The sequence below is a fragment of the Nematolebias whitei genome, chromosome 21 (assembly GCF_014905685.2).
Source record: "Nematolebias whitei isolate Nwh7 chromosome 21, NemWhi1, whole genome shotgun sequence".
Classification (NCBI taxonomy): Eukaryota; Metazoa; Chordata; class Actinopteri; order Cyprinodontiformes; family Rivulidae; genus Nematolebias; species Nematolebias whitei.
The window spans coordinates 19,793,365-19,814,767 of record NC_056518.1 but is presented as its reverse complement, the minus strand read 5'-3'; the positions used below and the strand labels follow the sequence as shown (position 1 = coordinate 19,814,767).

The 21,403-nt window shown below is 38.5% G+C and overlaps 1 protein-coding gene across 1 annotated transcript; it reads left to right on the top strand.

Moving 5' to 3' along the window:
- Nucleotides 1-12: 12 nt before the first annotated feature.
- On the top strand, nucleotides 13-21,038 carry plcb2 (phospholipase C, beta 2). The gene is made up of 32 exons (XM_037695053.1): nucleotides 13-99; nucleotides 326-403; nucleotides 1,064-1,132; nucleotides 1,899-2,039; nucleotides 2,441-2,520; nucleotides 2,616-2,669; nucleotides 2,746-2,821; nucleotides 2,982-3,082; nucleotides 4,024-4,184; nucleotides 4,259-4,405; nucleotides 4,570-4,727; nucleotides 5,271-5,353; nucleotides 5,479-5,563; nucleotides 6,852-7,059; nucleotides 7,168-7,253; nucleotides 7,331-7,427; nucleotides 7,518-7,602; nucleotides 7,744-7,868; nucleotides 8,447-8,598; nucleotides 9,220-9,384; nucleotides 9,486-9,585; nucleotides 9,742-9,846; nucleotides 10,786-10,850; nucleotides 10,940-11,030; nucleotides 11,115-11,555; nucleotides 11,694-11,877; nucleotides 12,261-12,402; nucleotides 14,918-14,982; nucleotides 15,412-15,468; nucleotides 15,648-15,705; nucleotides 18,057-18,137; nucleotides 20,780-21,038. Exons 1-32 carry the CDS (start codon nucleotides 16-18, stop codon nucleotides 20,948-20,950), a joined length of 3,795 nt encoding a protein of 1,264 aa, XP_037550981.1. The 5' UTR covers nucleotides 13-15; the 3' UTR covers nucleotides 20,951-21,038.
- Nucleotides 21,039-21,403: the final 365 nt, after the last annotated feature.

Below are 21,403 nucleotides of genomic sequence, written 5' to 3'. Positions count from 1 at the left end.
CGTTAGAAGGACAAAATGAATAAGAAAAGATACTTTCTTGAACCTCCAGAGGTCAAAAACTATCTGGTCAAAGGAGACAGGTTCACCAAGTGGTCGGAGGTGAGTGAGAATTTAAATAAATTGGTTTTAGCAGCAAAGTAGACTGTCAATGTTTTGTTTTGTCATATTTTACAATAAAAATCAAGTCCTTTTTTCAGTTCTTCAACGCTTCATAGCTTAACCTCTTGACGGTTCACCTTTAACTCCTTGAATCCAATTAACAGATTGTTTGAAATCAATAAGGAAAATAATTAAGTGCAAGAAAGTCAGTGTTGTCTTCTTTAAGGACTCAACAAAAACTGTTCCTGTCACCATGAAGATGGATTCGAAAGGATTTTATGTCTACTGGACCAACCAAAGCAAGGTAAGCCATTTTAAGTGGAAAGAACAGATTTCACTGCTTAGCTCACATTTATTCACATAAATAGGGCCTTAATCTAAATCTGGTGTCCTGACAAAACCAATTACTTGGTGATACAGTGAAAAGCCTTTGAATTCAGTAAAAATATTTTTTAACGAGTGTAGATTTAAAGTCATTTCGCTGGATTACATCATATACTCGTAAGCTTTTTAATATGTTGCATGACATTGCCCAGAAAATCTGCAGTTATTTAAAAAAAAAAATACATAACAGAAATGGTTTTACTGCCAAGCAGATGATTTGGATCGTGTTAGATGTCTAAAAGCATATCGGACAGAGGTAATTGTGTCCCAATTGACATTGTGATTTGGATCTGTGAAAGCTGTGGGATAACTCACAGCTTCTTCAACCTTTCTGCCTTGGCAGCGGTGCTGATGCTGTTCAGTGTGCTGTCATTTAGTGCTTCATTCCTCCATCAAAGCCTCTTTGAGTTTTCATCGCATCAGAAAACCAGTAAATGTCTACTCTGCTGAGCCAAGTCTCTGTTAGACAGAAAAATGTCTTTTGCTCAAACAAAGCGAATCTCATCGTTTTTGCACTTTGTATGTAACTCTTGGCTAAGTGGAGTTTAGAGCTGGATGTGACTCTGCCTTTTGTTTCCAGGAGACAACTTTCGTGGATGTTGCTACCATCCGAGATACCAGAACTGGAAAGTATGCAAAACTTCCCAAAGTGAGTATTGCATTATTATTTATTATAGTAATCTGCACTCTCTGCATTCAGTTTAGTCAAATCCATTTTGCTCATTGTGTAAGAATCTCTGCATGCATGCAAATATGGCGTCAAGCCCTTGGTCGGTCCATCAATTTGAGAAGCATATTTGCATTGCAAAAAGCTGCAGTGGACAAACGCACCAGGGCTTCTCCTCATCCTCAACTGCTGAAACGCACGGATGTACAGGCACAAAAAGAACCATTAAGACGCACCATCCCACAGACTGATGACTGATTTGACATCGGGGATTGATGTTTTTTCTTTCCTTTGAGCCAAAAGCTGTAGATTCAGTTCATGTCCAGTCTCCATTGGGCTCTGCAGAGAGCTGCAGCATGCAGCCATCGTCACGCCTTCTGGAGGGGAAATGTGCTCCATGAGAGCTGATAGAATTACATCTTCCTCCGTGGCCCCCGAGGAGCTTTTGGGGAAAGCATTTTCACTGCTGACGTCAGCGCTGCATCACTGAGAGAAAAGTGGAAGTGACAAATTGTAGAGAGAAAGACTGTATCTAAAGTATATTTCTTTCTCTCATTTTTTTTTAACATGTGCGTGTGAATCTCAGTGTTTATGCATATGTTTGCATGTCTCGGTCACCATATTTGCCTGAATAAGTGAAACTTTTAGATTTTCAGTTTCTGCAGAAAACATGCCCTGCAAGCTCCCAAAAACGAACCAAATAAATTTACTGCAAGATGTTTTATTGCACTATGGTTTTCATTTGCAGAATCCAAAAGTTCGCAACGTGTTTAACCTGGATTTCCCAGACAGCAACCATCTTGCCAAAACGCTGACCATTGTCTCCGGTCTAGACACGGTTAATCTGACCTATTATAACTTCTTCGCCTCAAAAGAGAAGGTGACTCAGGTAATAATAAAACACCTCTCACTCACTGCGTCAGCTTGAACCTCTGCGTTGCTGTTCATTTTATTTAACTGTTTACATGTCACTGTTTGTTCAAACACAATCACAGGCCGTCAGACATGATACATTAATTTGCTCCCACTCCAATAAAGCCCAATAAGGCGTCCTCTGCCTCCCTTTTAGTTTTATTAGACTTTATGGCTCCAGCTTCCAAATTTAATCAGCCATAATAAAATTACAGCTGTTCAAAAGCACCATTTACTGCTACCATTTCCTGAAATATTTCTATGTTTAAACCCTCTAGTGGTGACAGTGAAAATTTAAAATCTTCTCAATGCTAACAGACTTTCAGCTCCTGTTGACTTCAAATGCAACTAACACAACTTTCTTGTTTCTTTGCAAAGAACTGGGCAGATGACATTCTCACAATTGCATACAATGCTGCAAGAAACAATTCGTGCAGACAAGTTTTCCTGGAGAAAATGTAAGTGAATGTTGGAGACATTTTAGATAGAAGATAATAAAATTGAAGTAAATCAAATGCATTGTTTCTTCTAATGAAAATACTTTCAACCTCAGATACGCCCGCATTTCTCTTCAGACCAACAAGGATGGCAAAATTCCAGTAAAGAAGTAGGTTACCCAGCAGTGATTAGTTTGAACAATATTTCCACATTTGGGTCTAGGTGAACAGCTTGTGCCTTTTCAGCATTTACAAGATGTTTCCTTCTGACAAGAAGAGAGTGGAAAGTGCCTTAGCAGCAGCTCACCTCCCCAAAGGAAAGGTCAGCAGTGCAACCTAACCTAACTTTATTCCTATGAGCTTCTCCTTTAATATTTCTGTTTCTTATAGTTTTTACATAAGGCCATCAGACTAAACAGTTAACTTTGATTTTACAGAAAAAAGTCCAGCTTTGACAAGAATAACAAGCTCTTATGTTTCAGTACGAGAGTATGAAGCCTGATGTGTTCACTGAGGCCGCCTTCAGGACCTTCCTGATAAATCTCTGTCCTCGGCCGGAGATCTACGAGATTTTTACTACTTAGTAAGTCGACTTTCCAACTCAACCAGTAATCTGCAGAGATAATCGAAAGTTTCTGAAAACTTGTTAATGTTTGAAAGCTGATTCTGCACTTACAATATTGTTTACTTCTATACTTTTTTATTTGTTTATAAATATTTTCCCCATCGAAATATATAATTTTCCCCAATTCCTTCAGAAACATTGTTTTCTTTGAAAGCTAATTCATCATAAATGCTCTGTTTGTGTCTCATACTACTTTTAGCTTTTACAACAGTTTTAGCTTATAGCTGACCTTTTGATACTTTCAGCTATTAGCTAGCCTTTTGCTATGTTTAGTTTTTAATTATTGCATTACTACACAATTTTTTTAATGACTTTTAGCTCTTAGTCTGCCTTTTTCTTTTTTTAGCTAATCTTCTACTGCTTTTTGTTTCGAGTAAGCTTTTTGATACTTTTAGTTCTTAGCTAGCCTATTGCTATGTTTAGCTTTTAGCTATTGCTTTGCTGCCTTTAACTTGTATGTATCCTTTTGCTAGTTTTAGTTTCTAATTACTGTTTTACTGCTTTATAGCTTCTAGTTAGCCTTTTATGGTACTTTTAGCTTTTAGCTAGCCATTTTCAACTTTCAGCTATTTGCTTCTGCTTCTTTTAGTTTGTGACAAAGCTTTTAGCTAGCATTTAGCTACTTATGGCTTTTAGCTATCTTTTTGGTACTTTTTTTTTAGCTTTGTGCAATTTTGCTTCTCTTTTATGTAGTGTTTTAAGTAGTTCTTCAGCTGAGTTTCACCTACTTCATCAAAGTTCAGCAGTCGTTCAACACTCAGCGTTCAGACGGCTTTGTGCTGAAAACGCAGTTTTTCCAGATGTGAAGCCTGTTTTGTGCACACCCATCACATGTACAGGAGTTCAGCTCCATTTAATCTATAGCTGATGTGATTCTCCTGCCTTACCGTGCGCTCCAGCTCTACCAAACCCACCATGACGAAGGATAACTTCACCAAGTTCCTCAACGAGAAACAGAGGGACTCCCGACTCAACGAGGAGCTGTTTCCCCGTCTTCGTCAAGACCAAATCAAGGCTCTGATCGACAAATATGAACCCACCTCTAATAATGCCAACAGAGGTAAGAACCAGGTGGATTGACTCAAAGCTTTATGTATTTTTGGTTTAAGTGCTTTATGGTGTTTTTTACTGCAGGTCTGATTTCTCCAGAAGGCCTTTTATTCTTCCTGATGGGTCCGGAGACGTGTGTTGTCATGCAGGACAAGCTTGCCAAGTGTCAGGACATGACCCAACCCATTCCCCACTACTTCATCAAGTCCTCTCACAACACGTACCTAACAGGTCACACACTCCACTCTGTCCTACAGCTAAAACTCGTTGGGCTTCTGGGTCACTTCAGGACAACATTGATCTAATGATGGATTGGAATACCTGAAAAGTTTCAGAGCAGCAGTTTGGAGTTTAAAAGTATGAATTACCCCACGATTTGTTTTTCCTCCGTGCAGCTGGTCAGTTCTCAGGCGTGTCCTCTCCAGAGATGTATCGTCAGTGTCTGCTGTCTGGCTGTCGGTGTCTGGAGCTGGACTGCTGGAAGGGGAAACCTCCAGATGAAGAGCCCATCATCACCCATGGCTTCACCATGACCACTGAGATCCTTTTCAAGGTACCATCTGATGTTATGTTCATGCTGCTCGTTATCTAATATTCTCTGAATTCTGTGTAATAAATAAATCCTCACAAAAACACACAGAAGCTGCTCACGCTCTATAAAGGGTCAAATCAGAATTCGTCCTGAGAAGTAAAGTCAGTAACCTTTAAGTTGAGCTGAAATGCACGTTTGGAACAAAAAACAAAACTACAAAGATTTAAAGTGCAGAGTAACTCATAAAAACAGGCTTGTGTCCTTCTCTCACACTCAACACTTCCATTTAAGGTCAGCTGCCGCTCCGCGGTCCCACGAGCCCAAACACAACACCTCCGTTCTGTTTCCTGCAGCTTCGATTTTGTCCTCAAAGCAGAGTTGTCTCATTATGTTTACAGAGTGGTTAGACACAAAATATTCAGCTTTGGTGCAATTTTTGCGTTTTGGTTCTTTGTTGGTTTCTCACATAGCAATCATTTCTCAAGTGTCAGGTTTATTTCTTTAATAAAAGTAACCATAAAGACTAAAAATAAAAAAAAACCATTTTTTTCTGATATTTGTCAGGATGTCATAGAGGCCATTGCAGAAAGTGCATTCAAGACCTCGAAGTACCCCGTCATTCTCTCGTTTGAGAACCACGTTGACTCGTAAGATCTGAACTTTTACTTTGCTTCAACTAGCTTTACTAACAAGCCTTAACACATCGTGATAAGAACAATATCCCAAATGAAATGATGAATTCAACTTAAATTAAAAATGTGGTTTGTTTCAGGGTGAAACAGCAGGAGAAGATGGCCAACTACTGCAAAACCATCTTTGGTGATGCTCTGTTAACAGAACCTTTGGAGAAATACCCTGTGAGTTCACCCCTATAACATTTTGTTTAAATTATAGACCTATTTCAGGCTTTTACACCAAGAATTTATTAGAAAAGTTAATATTTGATAGATTAGACGTTAGGCTATCATGCTGCATTGATATTATAATGATATTATGGGTTTGACAATCTGATTATATTATTAAGAAAGCAATAAATGCAAAAAAAAACTTGTCCAAATACGTGTTTCCCATTCTGACATTGCTGATTTAATCTTCAGAAATAAGTCAAGTCAAGTCAAATCATATTTATTTATAGAGCACAATTTAAAACAGATAGACTGTTATCAAAGTGCTTAACACTAAGGGTAACACTGAGAAATAAAAAGCAGTAAGAATATACCTTAAAAAATTAAAACAACAGCATTAAAATGAAGACATGGAACAAGATATACTAAATCAACTCACACAGTATGAAACGCCAGAGAGAACAGATATGTTTTTAGCAGGGATTTGAACACAGGAAGGGAGGTGGCCTGCCTAATGTTGGGGAGTAGGTTGTTCCACAGTTTGGGACCCATGACTGAAAACGCCCGATCTCCTCGGAGCTTCAGTCGTGTTTTTGGAACAACCAAAAGCAGCTGATCGGATGATCTCAGAGCCCGAGAGGGAACATATGGTTCCAGTAGCTCAGAGAGGTAGATGGGTGCGAGGCCATTTAGGCACTTATAGGTCAGGAGGAGAATTTTGAAATCAATCCTAGTTCTCACAGGAAGCCAGTGTAGGGAGGACAGAACTGGTGTGATGTGCTCATACCTCGGTGTACCGGTTAAGAGCCGAGCTGCAGCATTCTGGACGAGCTGTAGTCGTGAGATAGAGGTCTGGCTGACCCCAGCATACAGTGAATTACAATAGTCCAGGCGGGTTGTGATGAATGCATGGACTAGTGTCTCAAGGTCGGGTCTAGACAGCACTGGCTTGAGCTTAGCTACCTGCCGCAGTTGGAAGAAGCTTCTCTGCAGAACTGAACTGATCTGTTTGTCGAACTTAAAATCCGAGTCAAAAACCACTCCAAGATTTTTAACAGAGTGCTTCAGATAAGACTGAAGGGAGTCCAGGTTCACAGGATAAGAGGCGGCAGCTGAGCCAGGGCTAAAGACAATGACTTCAGTCTTCTGGTCGTTAAAACTTAGAAAATTTGAAGCCATCCATGTCTTAATGTCGTCCAGACATTTGAGGAGAGGGTGGACGGAACAAGCACCAGCTGGTTTCAGTGGCAAATAAGCTGCTTCCTTCAAATTTACACAAAGTTCATTTGATCTTTTCTAGCTGAAGCCGGGCCAGCAGATCCCCAGCCCCTCTGAGCTTATGGGCAAGATCCTCATAAAAAACAAAAAGGGTCATGAAAAGCCAGCCCAGACCAAGAAAACCAGCACTGCAGTGACCGATCAGAACGCAGCAGCTGGAACCCCTCAGGACCCAAACATCCCTCCCCAGGACGAGAGCAACCCAGCAGCTAGCCCTCAGGAGAACCAAGGTAGGTACGACAAATTCAGTCCAGAAAATCAGGTTCTGTATAAGAACAATTGTCAGTTTTAATTTTTGTCTTTATAAGTTATCTGAAGTTGTTATTTTTATGTTTAAGCTGAAGTAGAAGCAGCTGTGGAGGATGCAGAGGAGCAAGACGATACAGAAGAACAGGATGAGGAGAAAATGAAGACATCAGATGAGGTAAATGATGACTACTTTATTTGTTTTGCAGCAAAAAGAGTCTAAAGATCTGCTAACTTCCTGCCAATCACTCACAGGGCACAGCTGGACAAGAAGTAACAGCGTATGAGGCCATGTCATCCATAGTGAACTACATCCAGCCCAACAAATTCATCTCTTTTGAGAACGCCAAAAGTAACAACGTGATCTTTAAAACTCACACAAGTTGCATTCCATGTCATGACCCTGAGGTATCATTCTCCTCCTCTTTTCCTTTGTGCTCAGAGAAAAACAAAAGTTACGCCATCTCATCATTTGTGGAGACCAAAGGGGAGGCGATGATTGCGAAGACGGCTATTGAATTTGTGGAGTATCCTTTATTAGTGGCCTAAATATTGCCTTGCAGCAAAAAAGTTACACAATTTCTGAGAAAAAATATTCAGTTTTAATCTGTTGGGTTTAATAAAAACAAATATTGTTGTATATAGGCTTCCTAAATAACACTTCAAAGGTACAATAAGAGACAGATGAGCAGGATTTATCCAAAAGGGACAAGAATGGACTCGTCCAACTACAGCCCTCAGCCTTTCTGGAACGTTGGCTGCCAAATGGTGGCTCTCAACTATCAAACAATGGGTACAACCTAAAATATGATGCTAAATATCCTTAAAAATCATAAATGTCCTAGTAAACATGAAGGAATATCCAGGTTTCTTGTAACTTTCATTCAATTACAATTCCTTACTGTAGTAAAACATATATAACACATCAGTAACTTTGTTTATGCTAGTAGGCAATCCAAAAACAAAATAAAGTGTTGCTTAGTCCAGCTTCATATGTGCTTTTTGAACTTTAAGAAAAATCAAGATAAGGATTTTCTTAGTGTCATATCATAGTGAACAAATAATCCACCCTTGTGAGAGAGTATGATCGTTTTAGTATTTAACAGATTATTATAATCTATTAGTGAGTTTTTTTTCTGATGATACTGATATTGAAAAAAGCCTATTATATTAAAGCTAACATATAGAACTGTCACATTTCTGACACTTGAATGAGAGTTAGTTTTAGAGCTCAGAGAGTAACCTTTTTTTTGCCACTGGAGGTCAGTGTTGCACCTCTTTGTGCCGCGAAGCCCTCTGATGCACATCTGCATCCCTGCTGCTCCTGAGGTTGCAGAGAGGTGGCATAATGTGTTTGTGCGTTTTTTCCAGATTTCCCCATGCAGCTGAACATGGCCCTGTTTGAGTACAATGGCAGAACGGGCTACCTTCTCAAACACGACGTCATGCGTCGAAGCGATAAGAAGTTCGACCCTTTCTGTGACAGGATCGACACCGTTGTGGCAAGCACTCTGACCATAAAGGCAGGTTCAAGCCTTTGCTTATTGATTTCTCCTCACCAGTCTTTCATGTTTTCTTTCATTATTAGTATTATTCTGTTATCTGAGCACACTAATTAAAATAAAATGACTTGAATTCACCCATCACCTTTCATGCCAGAGCTTTAGACTGAAATATTCAAAAGTTGAGAATGAGATCTACAAAGTAGCTGTTTTGATCCATATATATATGGGGATACGGTAGCTTGGTGGTCAGTGCCGTAATCTTGTAATCCTGAGGTTGTAGGTTCGAGCCCAGGTTGCATCAGGAAGGGCATCCAGCGTAAAACAAATTGCCAAATCTTTCATGCAAGTTCGCTCGAAGTGATGACACACACATATATAAGTACTGAAAGTAAAACATAAAACAAAGCTCTAATTTAAGGACTAAATTAGCCTCAGCTGCTCAGGGAAATGTGTGTTCTTATTAGATGCATTTAAATGCAGAATCCATAATAATAAAAGCTGCCTGTTGTATCTAAAAACCTTCCTTGTTTTTAAATGGACTCTGGATGAGCGAGAACGTGAGCTCAATTTACATCCACAGCTTCATCTGCATGCAGACACTCAGTGCTATTAACCATCAAATCTTATTGTCTCAAACAGATCTACTCAGGACAGTTTCTATCTGACAAGAGTGTGAAAACAGGGGTTGAGGTGGAGGTGATTGGACTGCCAGGAGACCCCAAGAAGAAATACCGCACCAAGTGGTCCACAACACCCAACGCCATTAACCCAGTGTGGAATGAGGAGCCTTTTGTTTTTGAGAAGGTTGAGCTCTGATAAGCACAGTGCATGAATGACAATTGTGTGTTTAAATTCTAATGTGTTGTTGATTTCAGCACTAACATGCATGTTTTTTTTTTTCATAGATCCTGCTCCCAGAAATGGCGTCTCTGAGAATTGTGGTTCACGAAGAGAACGGGAAATTTGTGGGACACAGAATTATCCCTGTCGATGCCATCCAGTCAGGCCAGAGAACAGCAAATCATTTCCATCACATAATTTTAAATCACTGACTCGTTTAGAAGCTCCAATAGTTTGCTGTTTTGTTTTTTTAAGGACGCTTTTGTTTCAGATGAGCTGCTATTTTTTAAAATCACTGAGGTTTTTATTTTCGCCCTGCAGGCTTTCATCACATCTGCCTGCACAGTGAGAGCAACATGCCTCTCACTCTGCCTGCTCTCTTTGTCTACATCGAGGTCAAGGACTACATCCCTGCTGCCTTTGCAGGTGCTTATTTTTCCACTTTGTGTTCACTCAAAGGAAAATAATTGCCTTCCGTCAATGTTATTGATGACAATCAGGGAGAAGTCAGATAATAATGTGGATGCTTGGAGCTCAGGAGCATTTGATTTTCATTGTGGTTAAGGTTCAAGTGAGTGAATTAGTCCAAAACAATTTTTTTCCAAGTGGTCAATAGTATGTATTTTATTGTGCCATATCACAGATGCATCGTCTCATAACATACTGCATTGTATTGTATTTTATTACCTCATACTGTATCATTTATATTGTAGCACCTCATTTCTTATAGCCTCATATTGCCTCCTGTCATACTGCCTTGTATCGTATCTCCTCGTATTGTATCATAACATTGTATATTGCATCATATTGTACCATACTGTATAGTATTGTAGAGTATCATACAGTAATATGCTGTATTGTATTTCATCGTATTATACTGCAGTCAAATCAAATTGTTTTGTACTCTACTATATTTTATCATATTGTATCAAATTGTATCATACTGTACTTTGTCGTCCTGCACTTGTATCATATAGTATCATACTGCGTTATATAGCATTATATCAGATTGCATCACATCCCATCATATTGTAAAGTACTTTATTGTACTGTATCATATTACATCACATTATATTCTATTATATCAAACCATACTTCATCATATCCTATTGTGGCGTATCTCATCACATTACATTGTATCATACTGTATATCATATAGTATTGTGCTATATCGTATTGCAGCGTATACCACATTACTGCATATTGTAACATACTTTATGTTATGCTTTGTAATATATCATATATCACATCAAATTATATTTTACTATATTATATTGTGTCATATTTTACATATATCATGCTTTCTTGTGTTGTATTGTATCTATATTGTATTAGAAACTACTAAAGTTTGTGATTCTTCCTCAGATTTCACAGATGCCTTATTCAATCCTACAAAGGGTTCAGACAAGCCATCAAAGACCCCCAAAGAGGTATGATGATGCTCCAAGAGTTAATAAAGCACTTATTAGGTCCCTGGGAGATGATCACCTTTGTCAGACTGTTCTTGTCATCCCTGCAGTCATCCTCCGACTACATTTCTCCCTATGAGTTGCCTCTTGTGGTCCAAACCCCAGCAGAGCAAACCACAGAGAGTGACACTCCAGCTGAAGGTTAAAAAGCAACTTGTGGTGACAACACAGTTGTCAGAAACTAAAACATATTTTAGCTTTAAATATTTAACTTGTCTCCTTCAGAAAAGGCTGCACCTGAACCTCCACCAAACACTGACAGTGCTGACAATTCTTCCCAGTCTCCTCCTGCAACTAGTGCAGAAGAAGCTAAAGAAGAGGTTGTTTCGCCAGAGCCAGAGCAATCTCAGACTCCTGATACTCCTGATGCTGGACCAGATGCAGAAAACCCTGAGAAGACGTCTGAGGAGCCCAGTGCTGAGGGAAAAGAAGCAGCCCCGGAGCCAGAGGTGGCTCCTGAATCCAAACAAGAAGAAGGCACTGAGCCTGATACAAACCCAGAGCCTGCTCCAGATAATCAGAAATCTGAAGACGTTGCTGAAGCGCCTGTTTCAGAAGAACCCACTCCTGAAAAAGCAGCTGATGTGACCTTGTCCATTCCAGCCAATGAATCGGTCAAGTCTGCAGAATCGAGCGACCCAACTCAGTTGCAAACCTCTGGTGAAGGTAACACTGAAGTGCATCATTCATCATGTCAGTGAACTGTTGGTAAAACTTGTAGCAGAAATAAAGTATTTATGTTGATTAGATGTTTGTCGCTAATTTGAAGCTTTTCTTTCTATTTTTGTGTTTTGTTTGCTGCAGAGCCTTCCACAGTGACAACCGAAGAACTGATACAGCACAAGAACTATGTGAAGGTCATCAAGCGACAGGAAAGAGAGCTTAAAGAAGCTGAAAAGAAGTGTCAGAAAAAAACAGAAGATGTGATCCAGAAACACTCCGACCTCATCAAGTCTATTAAAAAGAAGACATCGCTGAGGAAAAAGGAGTATGTGTTCATTTTCCTCCTTTGTCCTGCAGGAATAGAGCAGGCTGTTTGACAAAAGAGCTTTTGATCATGTTGGAGGAAGAAGGATGTTCAGAGATCCATCTGTCCACTTGTTTATGTCTGATCATCCATCAAAGATATTTTTTCATGCAGAGCAGCTCTGTTTGCAGCTTATTAATGACAACCCACTAAGTTGTTGTCATTTTGGTCGAGCTTATTAAAAATTCTGTTCGGTCCACGTAAAATACTCTGCAGCTAGTGCGTTCATGAAGAGCTTCAGTCCTCTGCACCGAAGCTGTCAGGATGTGTCGTTTAAGAACGTACAGTGTCCGTCGGTTTATCAACTCTGTTCAAAATCTTTGCAAATGTGCTTCACTGTTCAGGGGAGGGGACAACACGTCTGACAACAATGTAAAAAAAGAGCGGGTGCAGGAGCAGAAGGAAAAGATGCAGAAGGAGCTGCAGGTTCTGTGGACAGAACAAAGTGAGCAGATGAAGAAAAAGAAAGAGCAGTGTGCTACAGAGGTAAAAATAATTCAGACTTTAGTTTGACTCTCATTAGTCACAGGTTTATTGGAGGCCTAGCATTCCTTGAGGACATGCATATTTCACGCCAGAGTTTTAGATCATCTCATGTTTGAAAATAGAGTTGGAGCTGTTACGTGCAACTTTCATGTTCAGGGACTGTGTTGTGAAAGACTCTCAGCTACTACCACTTCAAATTTTAGGTCGGTATCTGTAAAATTAACAGATTTGCAGACATTTATGTGTTTTCTGAAGCCTGCTGGCTGTTGGGGCATCTTGAATCGAGCTCCAAAAGTTTATCAGTTGCAGTCTGCATTCACTGATGAAAGTTTTACTAAAAACATTGTGCAGGGGTTGATTATATATTTTGCTAACACACACACACAGAGGAGCAAAGCATTATTGTCCGCTTTTGTCTTGTGGGGATTAATGAAGAGTTAATCATATATTCATTTATAGTTTATGGTTTGTTTATCTACAGGTTCTTGAACACCAAAATTTTATTTACTTCCATAAAGGGATGCACGATATTATCAGCATGGTATCGGCCAGTATTAGTGATAAAGTTAAATATCGGCCATTCCATCAAAATTACTCTGATATAAAAGGCACTGTTTTTCATATATATATATATATATATATATATATATGGTGTTGTTTTTGTATGACAACCCAGTGACAAGGATGCCTGCAGCGCCAGCACAACATTATGACGTCACACACCCCGTTAAGTTTAGATTTGTGAAAATTTACAAATGTGCACTGTTCGAGTGTTGTCGTTGTGTTAGAGAGTAAATGTCATGAATAAATTTGACATTAAACATAATCCAAGTTGAAGTGTTAAATCATTTCCATCCCCCATTTTGGCATCTGCATTTGGTAGCAGGTCAAACTGACAAAGACCATGCAGAATAATGTACAAAGTAGTATTTTAATTCCACAGCAGAGAAAGCTATGCAGTCTCTGTAAGTAGGTCTAGGGGAAAAATATCGGTATTGGTATCGGTTATCAGCCAAATAAGTTTTAACATATCGGTAAATTGGATATTGGCCAAAAATCCAATATCGTGCATCCCTTACATTGTATTGGTTACTTTGGTTGTTTTATTTCTCATGATTAACAAATATTTTAGCCAATATGTAAGTTAGGGTTTTCTCAAAATTATATCACAGTACAAAGTGATATATTTCAAAAGTATGAGGTATCGTGGTCAGTGGTGGGATTGGACCCAGATGCAGGCAGACACGAGAGGCTCGAGTAAAATAAAACTTGTTTATTAAATAAACTACTGATGTGGCAGCAATAGTTTATAAAAACACAGGGAATACAAGAGAGAGGACCGAGACTTCTGGCAGGTTGGGGTGGTGATCAGAAATGGTTACATAGAGTGAGTGACAGGTGACAGCACCTGGATGATTCATCGTGGGGAACAGGTGTGAGCGGTAAGCTGCAAAGAACTGGCAAAGAAACACAGGAAGCTGCACCAAAACACAGAAGAATAAAACATAAACCACAAGGAGAAATACAACTAAAAGATAAAATACTATATTCCTCAAAAAAAACAAAAAAAACAAACTAAGGACAAAAGGATGGATAACATAAAAATAACTTACAAAAAAAAAAAAAAAAAAAAAAACAGCTTCCATTGAAAAAACTACTTCCTACAAATGGAACATTTTACTTTAAACTTTTAAGACTATTCCTTTGGTTGTATTCAAACCGACCCTAATTTAAAATAATTTAATTTTCTGCTTCTTTTCTTCTGCCTGACAGTAAGTGGAGGCAGAGTATATGATGATAAGCTGAGTGGGGTTTCTTCATTCAGATTAATATTTAAAAGCTTCTTAAAAAAAGGGGCTAATAAAAGGGATTATCATTCTAGTGTAACCACACAGCTCTTGGCCGTCTTTATTATATTTAATGACTTGGCCAAAAATAGCATAATTTATATAACTAAGGCTGGAGTCACCTTTCTCCCGCATCTAATATCTTTATTATTTTTTTGTTGCTTTTCTCATATTATGAGAAAAGAGCAGCCAGAGTTTCTTTTAAAAACATATCAGACAGAGACTCAATAAAAGTTCAGAGCCCGGGAGCTCCAAAGAGGGTCAGTCTTTAACTTATTCATGCTTGCACCCTTGATTAATATAATTAATGTGCGCTGCTGAAAGGCAAAAACCCTAATTTACCTGTGTCTGTTTCAGCTTTAGCCACAACTAAAATGGCTGTAGTTCAGTAAATTTGACAGACATTGAGCTGAAGTTGGACTTGGTAGTAGCTGAGAGTCATCCTGAGCACATGCTTTGAGCCGGACATAATGCATCATGCTTTTTTTTTTCAAGGTTTGACCAAAACAGCTACAACTCTGTTATATTTCCAGCAGAAGATGGTGTTGGTCTAACATATGTTTAATTCATAGAGGTCAAGCGCTCTGTTACAAATAAAAGAAAGTTGTGTTTTTACAACTATTTAGTCTGGAGCTTACTGAACCGTTTCTTTTCCCTGTTTTTGTCAGAGACTTGCCAAACTGTTGGAGATGGCCATGGAGAGACACACCGTAGAAATGAAGACCTTGGAAAGGTGAGAGCATCCATAAAACACACAAACACATCAAAAGAAGCCATTGCTGAGTTCGTCCAATCTGTGCCCTGAAGCTGTGTACTCGTCTGTGTTATCTGAGGTGAAAAACTTGACATTTTGCAAAGAAAATGCCTCAAATAATGAATGAATCACCTCAGCAGGCAGGTCTTCTTGTGTCCTTATTGTGTTCAGTGTGTGTGTAGTTTGGTCCCCAGTGGGCAGATGGTTATCTCAGGACAGCTAATATCTAACAGGTGTTTAAACAGCAGCAGGGAGGCAGGCGATGGCCGCTCTGATAAGGTCACAACATACACATTCAGTCCTGCAACTCTTGATTAAAGGGAGAAAGGTTGTTTGGAGGGCTGCTTTTCATTTGCACAGTTTCCTCCATATTCCTCACTTGCTGCTGTATTTTTTTTATTATTGTAGTGAAACTAAAGAAAAGAGGAAAGCACTCCTCAAATGTTCCTCCTCAGAGAAGTCAAAGTAAGTTCACGTCTGATCAAATATTGTGCTTCTTGTCTATTTTAAGGTTATCAAAAAGTAAAAGCCTTATATTCATAGTGAAATGAAAATGAGAGAAAACTAAACCAGTGAGTCTGGTTATATAAATTTGAACAAAACTTTTGATATTGTGTGGTCTAATTTGAAGTATCTGTCTTTAGGCTGAAAAAGGCGATGAGCACCGAGTTTCTGGACGAGGCAAGTCAGCCTGACAGTGGTGTAAGTGGAAACTACTCTCTATAACTGTGCTCTGATTTAAATATGTGTGCACGCAGCAATAATTAGAACATTTGCAAACATACAGGAAAGCTTAACGTCTTAGGACTAAAAAGAACTGAGAGCAGCAGAACTGGACGGTATATTTAATGATTCATTCTTCTGTTGCGTGCTCCTCTCTAAGACAAGACGAAGGACAAAATTCAACTTTAATTTTTGAGACAACTCATTTAGCAGCATTCATCATGAAATATGTCAGATGGGAGAGTGGTGGAGCAGAGGCTCAAGAAGTGGACGCGTGATCAGAATTGTCAGTTCAAATCCCCCTGCTGAGTGTAACATCAAAAATGTGGGTGGATCGTTGAAGCACCCACATCTGTCTCCACCCTCTTTTGCCCCAATCTGCGCCTTTAAACTAGGCCCGTCATAAATACAGACTAAAAGTTGTTAAAGAAGCTGAAATAGAGCTGTTAATGTTTAGACAAACAGAACAGAGCTAAAATGAGCTAAATTGAAGCTAAAAGTCTAAATTTGAATATTGTTAATTAAAAGCTAAAAGTAGCAAAACTGTAGCTAAAAACATAAATAAGTAAAATAGCAGCTAGATATTAAAACGGGGACTAAAAGCTAAATGTAGTAGAACAGTATCTAACATGTAAAACTAGATTAATGGTAGCTAAAATTAAAAACGAACAATAGCTAAAAGTAGCAGAATAGTAGCTAAAGGCTAAAAAGAGAAGAAAAATAGCTAAAAGTAGTAGAATGGTAGCTAAAAGCTAAAAGTAGAACAGTAGCTAACATGTAAGCAAAATGATAGCTAAAAACTAAAAAGAGAATAACAATAGCTAAAAGTAGCAGAATAATACGTAAAAGCTAAAAAGAGAAGAAAAATAGCTAAAAGTAGTATAATTGTAGCTAAAAGCAAAAAAAGAAGAACAATAGCTAAAAGTAGCAGAATAGTAGCTAAAAGCTAAAAAGAGAAGAACAATAGCTAAAAGTAGCAGAACGGTAGCTACAAGCTAAAAGTAGAAAAATGACAGCTAAATCTAAAAATAGCTAAAGTGAAGCTAAAAACTAAAAAGAACAGGACAGTAGCTTAAAGTAGTAAAATGATTAACTGAAAGTAATAGCACATTAGTTAAAAGAAGCAGAATGGTAACTAAACGTTACATAATAACTACCGTGAATGCTTAAATCATCATAGTGTTGGCTAAAAGGTAAATTTAGCAGAAATGATGAGTCACACATTTTGAAGCTAAAAGCTAAAGGTAGCACAAAAAGACACAAATAGAGCAAGTGGCTTTGCTGAAGCAGATTTCAAGCATTGGTTTAAAGAAAGTAAAGATAATTTATGTATTTCTACGGGGGAGTTTCATTTTAAATAGAGTTAAATTAATTAAAAAGCATATAAGTTGCAAAAACCAAAAGTCCCTGCTCCAAACCAAGCTGAACCATTTGATGTATGAATGGTTAAAATAGCACATGCATGCTGATGTAGGAAGAGTCCAAAAAAAAAACAAAGCATAAACTATAAAGAGAAATACATGCATCATGTTTGTTAATAAACAGCAGGGTCTCTGTATCAGCAGCTGGATTATTAAACAGATGTGGCCATGCCAACAAAGAGTATACAGATCTGAATTAAAAAAAAGGGGACTTTAAGCATGTTAGAATGAACATGCTCTCATCCTGGACATGCTTCCAGGAGCTCACACATAAATGCACCACGACTTTTACCTACAAAAGGCCCCGACACTGTTTTTAATCAGTGAGTAAAATGCAGCAGTCGCTCAGCACTGGTGAGGCCTGCCCATTACTCAGAAGCTGTTTTCAGAGAACAGGTTATCCACGTGTGGTCGATGATTACCCACCGAGCTCGGCTCTCGTTTCTCTGCCAGCTCATTAGGATTCAAACCTGATGGATCTAGGTTAATGACCACGCTTTTCCACAATCGACTCCATCTGCACGGCAGAAGACCTCCCTGACCCTTCCACGCTTTTAGGTCACACTCCAGTTCAAGTTAAACAACCTAATCAACTTTCACCCATTAACGGCCACATCCTTTAATAACACGCTCGCTTGTTTAATCAGCAGCGCCCTGGTATTGAGCGTTCGAGTGCAAAAATCCCACCAAAAACAAAACCTGCGACTTAACTGCATCGATCCTCGCGCTCAGGTTTCGTCCCATGGGTGCGTCTGCATACGCTCGCAGGGAGAAACACGAGACGGACTGCTTGGAGACAAACTAACCGTCTGCATCCCTCACATGCACAAGCATGTTCACACAGACTGAAAACCGCAAATCGATAATGTTTCCAAGAAGTGAGATGGCTTGTACTTTACTGTGTTACAGTCTGACTTCAGTCCACAGCAAGAGGCTCTGATGAAGAAACAAGCCGCCACACTGGAGGACATCAAGGTCCTGACTAATCAGGTATGGACAATATGTCTTGTCCCTTTTACAAATTATGTTTTCAATGGAAGAGATGCAGCGAAACCAGGAACAATCACGTTATTTTGTCCGTTCAAAGCATGCGGCGTTCGTCTTCTGGGAAAGAAAAATGAGACCCTTCAAACTATTCCAATAATCCCCTGACGCTTACCAATAATCCAAACTTGACTGACCCTGATGAACTCCTCACAGTCTTGGTCGTTGTGTAAAGCGATTTTTATAGATGTGTTCTCATGAACCATTGGACAGATTTGAGTGAAACTCGTCAATTAATCAATGGCTGTACAGCTAAAACTCATTAAGATTTGGAGTTAATCCACTTCAAGATGGCTGCCACAGCTAATCGACCCTAGCCAACACAAAAATGGCTTTAATTTAGTCAGTTTTATAGATGCTGGCCTGAAGGCTGGCGTGGTTGTAGCTGAGAGTCGTCCTCAACAGGATCTTAGACTACAAAACTAAAGATGGCAGGTGATGTAGATTTCTTCAACAGATGCTTAGCCTTTTAACTGTTTTGGTCCAACGCGTACCCGCACAGATATCTGCAATTCATATTGTTCACAAATCACAAGTTTTCAAACTGATGTCTAACCACGACCATCTGGGTTCTACGTAATCCTGCAGAGTGACACATCCAGAAAACAACGGTCCAAGCTCCCACAGCTGGAAATAATGTCAGAGGTTTAGTTTTTTATCTATATAATTACAAGGCTCTCCTTTGAATTGGAGAAGTCTTGGCAGTTAACGTTGAGAACAGAGGTGTGAAACAGTTTCGACACTGACGTGCGAATGCCAGATGGATGGATTGTTCAAATATAGTTTTAGATTCCAAGTACAATATTTGATGTGAGAATCAGTGGGAGGAATTCAAGTGAGGCAGAAGAAATGATCTTTATATTGAGGATAACGTAATGTGAGGTAATATTTATCAGCTGCCGCCGAAAGACGAAGGCGGACTATAGTGAGCCTGACTGTTGCCAATATCCCCTGAGCCAATAACTGATTACAACTTCCAGGAAATAATCTCTGGATTTAACTCCAAAACTGACTGCAAATTAAGATGGCAGCTGCATTAGAGGCTTAACGTAGTTAATTTCACAAATATTGAGCCTAAATTTGACATGGAAGTAGCTGAGATTTATCTCCAACACATACGATGTGCAAGTACAGCTAGTCCTTTAATAGTGTGAATGTTTATCACTCTATTGTGATCTATTTTTCTTCCATATGTTTTTCGGTATCGTTCCACTAATTTTGTACTATTTCAGCAAATCCTAAATCTTAACATTCAGCTCTTTCAGAACAATCCTGCTATGACTTTTGGTGTTGGTGCAACTTTGGCTTTTTGAAACATTTAGTGTTTTCTGCCACTTTTTTCCCTCATAGAAAATGAATTGAACTCATTTTACATCCTTCAGATCTTTAGATCTGTTTACAACCTTTTACTGGTTTTTCGTGTTTTGTTCTGGTTCAGCTTCTTTCAGCTTCCTTGTCCAAATATAAACTTTTTTTTTTTATTATTTATTTTTGTTATTTTTTTTATTTCTGCTAACTACAACATTTTGCTGCCTCTTCTAACTTTTTTCTGCTAATTTTAGCTTGTTATGCTCCTTTCAGCTGATTTATACAACTTTCAGTTTTTTCTGCTATTTCAGCTACTTTAGCTGTTTTTATGCTGATGGTAGATTTTCAGCTATTTCCACATTTTTTTACAATAATTTCAAACTTTTTTCAGCCTAATTCAGCAAAAATGTGCTCTCCGCTTCCTTCTAGTAATTTAAGCTTCTTTCTGCCTTTTTAACTGGTTTTGTTGTTGTTGCTAATTTCAGCTTTTTTCTGATAATTCTGCTTTCTTCTGCTAATCTAAACTAGTTCTACCTTTTCAGCTAATTTTTAAGCTTTTTTTTTTTAGCTAATTTCAGCAGTTTTCAGATAAATTCAATTTTTTGTGTTAATTTCTGCTACTTTCAGCCTAATTAACTTATTTATGCTAATTTCAGTTTGTTATGCTCCTTTCAGCTTATTTCTGCTAGTTTTAACTTTGTCTGCTATTTTAGCTACTATTTAGCTGTTTTATGCTAATTTGATTTTTTTTTTTTTTTTGCAGCATATTTCATTTGTTTAGCTCACTTCAGCTCTTTCACTTCTGGTAGTTTAAGTTTCTTTCTTACTTTTGAGCTACTTTTCAGCTTTTAAAAAAAATATATATTTTTTTTTTTAGCTAATTTCCTCTTTTTTATTACTATTTTTTAACCAATCTTTGCTTATTTAAACCTAATTCAGCAAACATGTTCTTTCAGCTTTCTTCTGCTAATTTAGGTTTGTTCTTCCATTTCAGCTACATTTCAGCATGTCTTTATAGCTAATTTCAGCTGTTTTCCAGCAAGGTCTTCTGCAATAAGCATTCACACTGCATTTTCGCAGGAAGTGTAAAAATTATAGTTGCAACTGCATTTAACACCAGGTGTGCATTGAGACATTTTCAGCTTAACATCTTGTCTAAAATCAATCCATCCTGGATTCAAGCCAGTGTTTTTGAATGCAGAAATTCATTAGAGCCACCTCTGAGAAATTAAGACACTAAAATTGAAGCATCCTGTAACATCTGGCCTCTGTGTCCGCAGCTCAATCAAGAGGCTCTGACTGAGCATGCACAGAAGCTGAGGGGTCTGCCAGCTGAAGTGAAGAAGGTGGTTAACGTTTGCGTGGGGGCACACTTCCCAGAGTACGTGGACGACACCGGAGACAAAAAGGCCGGGGGAGAGTGCTTCTATGGAAACGTCTTTCTGGGTTAGATCTGCATAACCATACTCGATATAATTCACATTTTGTTAATCCCGTTGTTGCTTTAACTGCTTATATAGCCAAAAGTCTGAACCTTATCATAAAATAGATTCATTTAGTGAATTTTAAATGTGTTATTTATAGCATGCGTGTCCTTTAGAGACCAGGATGTACTCAGATCCAACACGTAATGATTTAGAAATAGATTTTTTTTAAACGAGGCGTCATTTTGCTGCTTTTTACATAAAAAAAACACCCAAAATTAAAGCATGCATTGACAAATATCACCCACAAGAAAGTCTTCTACTAAAGGCCATAACTTGGTACTCGCAGTTTCTTTTATTATGTAAATTATTAAGAATAAATGTAGCAAGAAAAATGAGTTCATCCCATTCAGCAGGCCGAGTGAGACAGTTTGTCACTCTGGTTTTGTGTGTGTGATGCTGTGAGGCAAAGAACACACT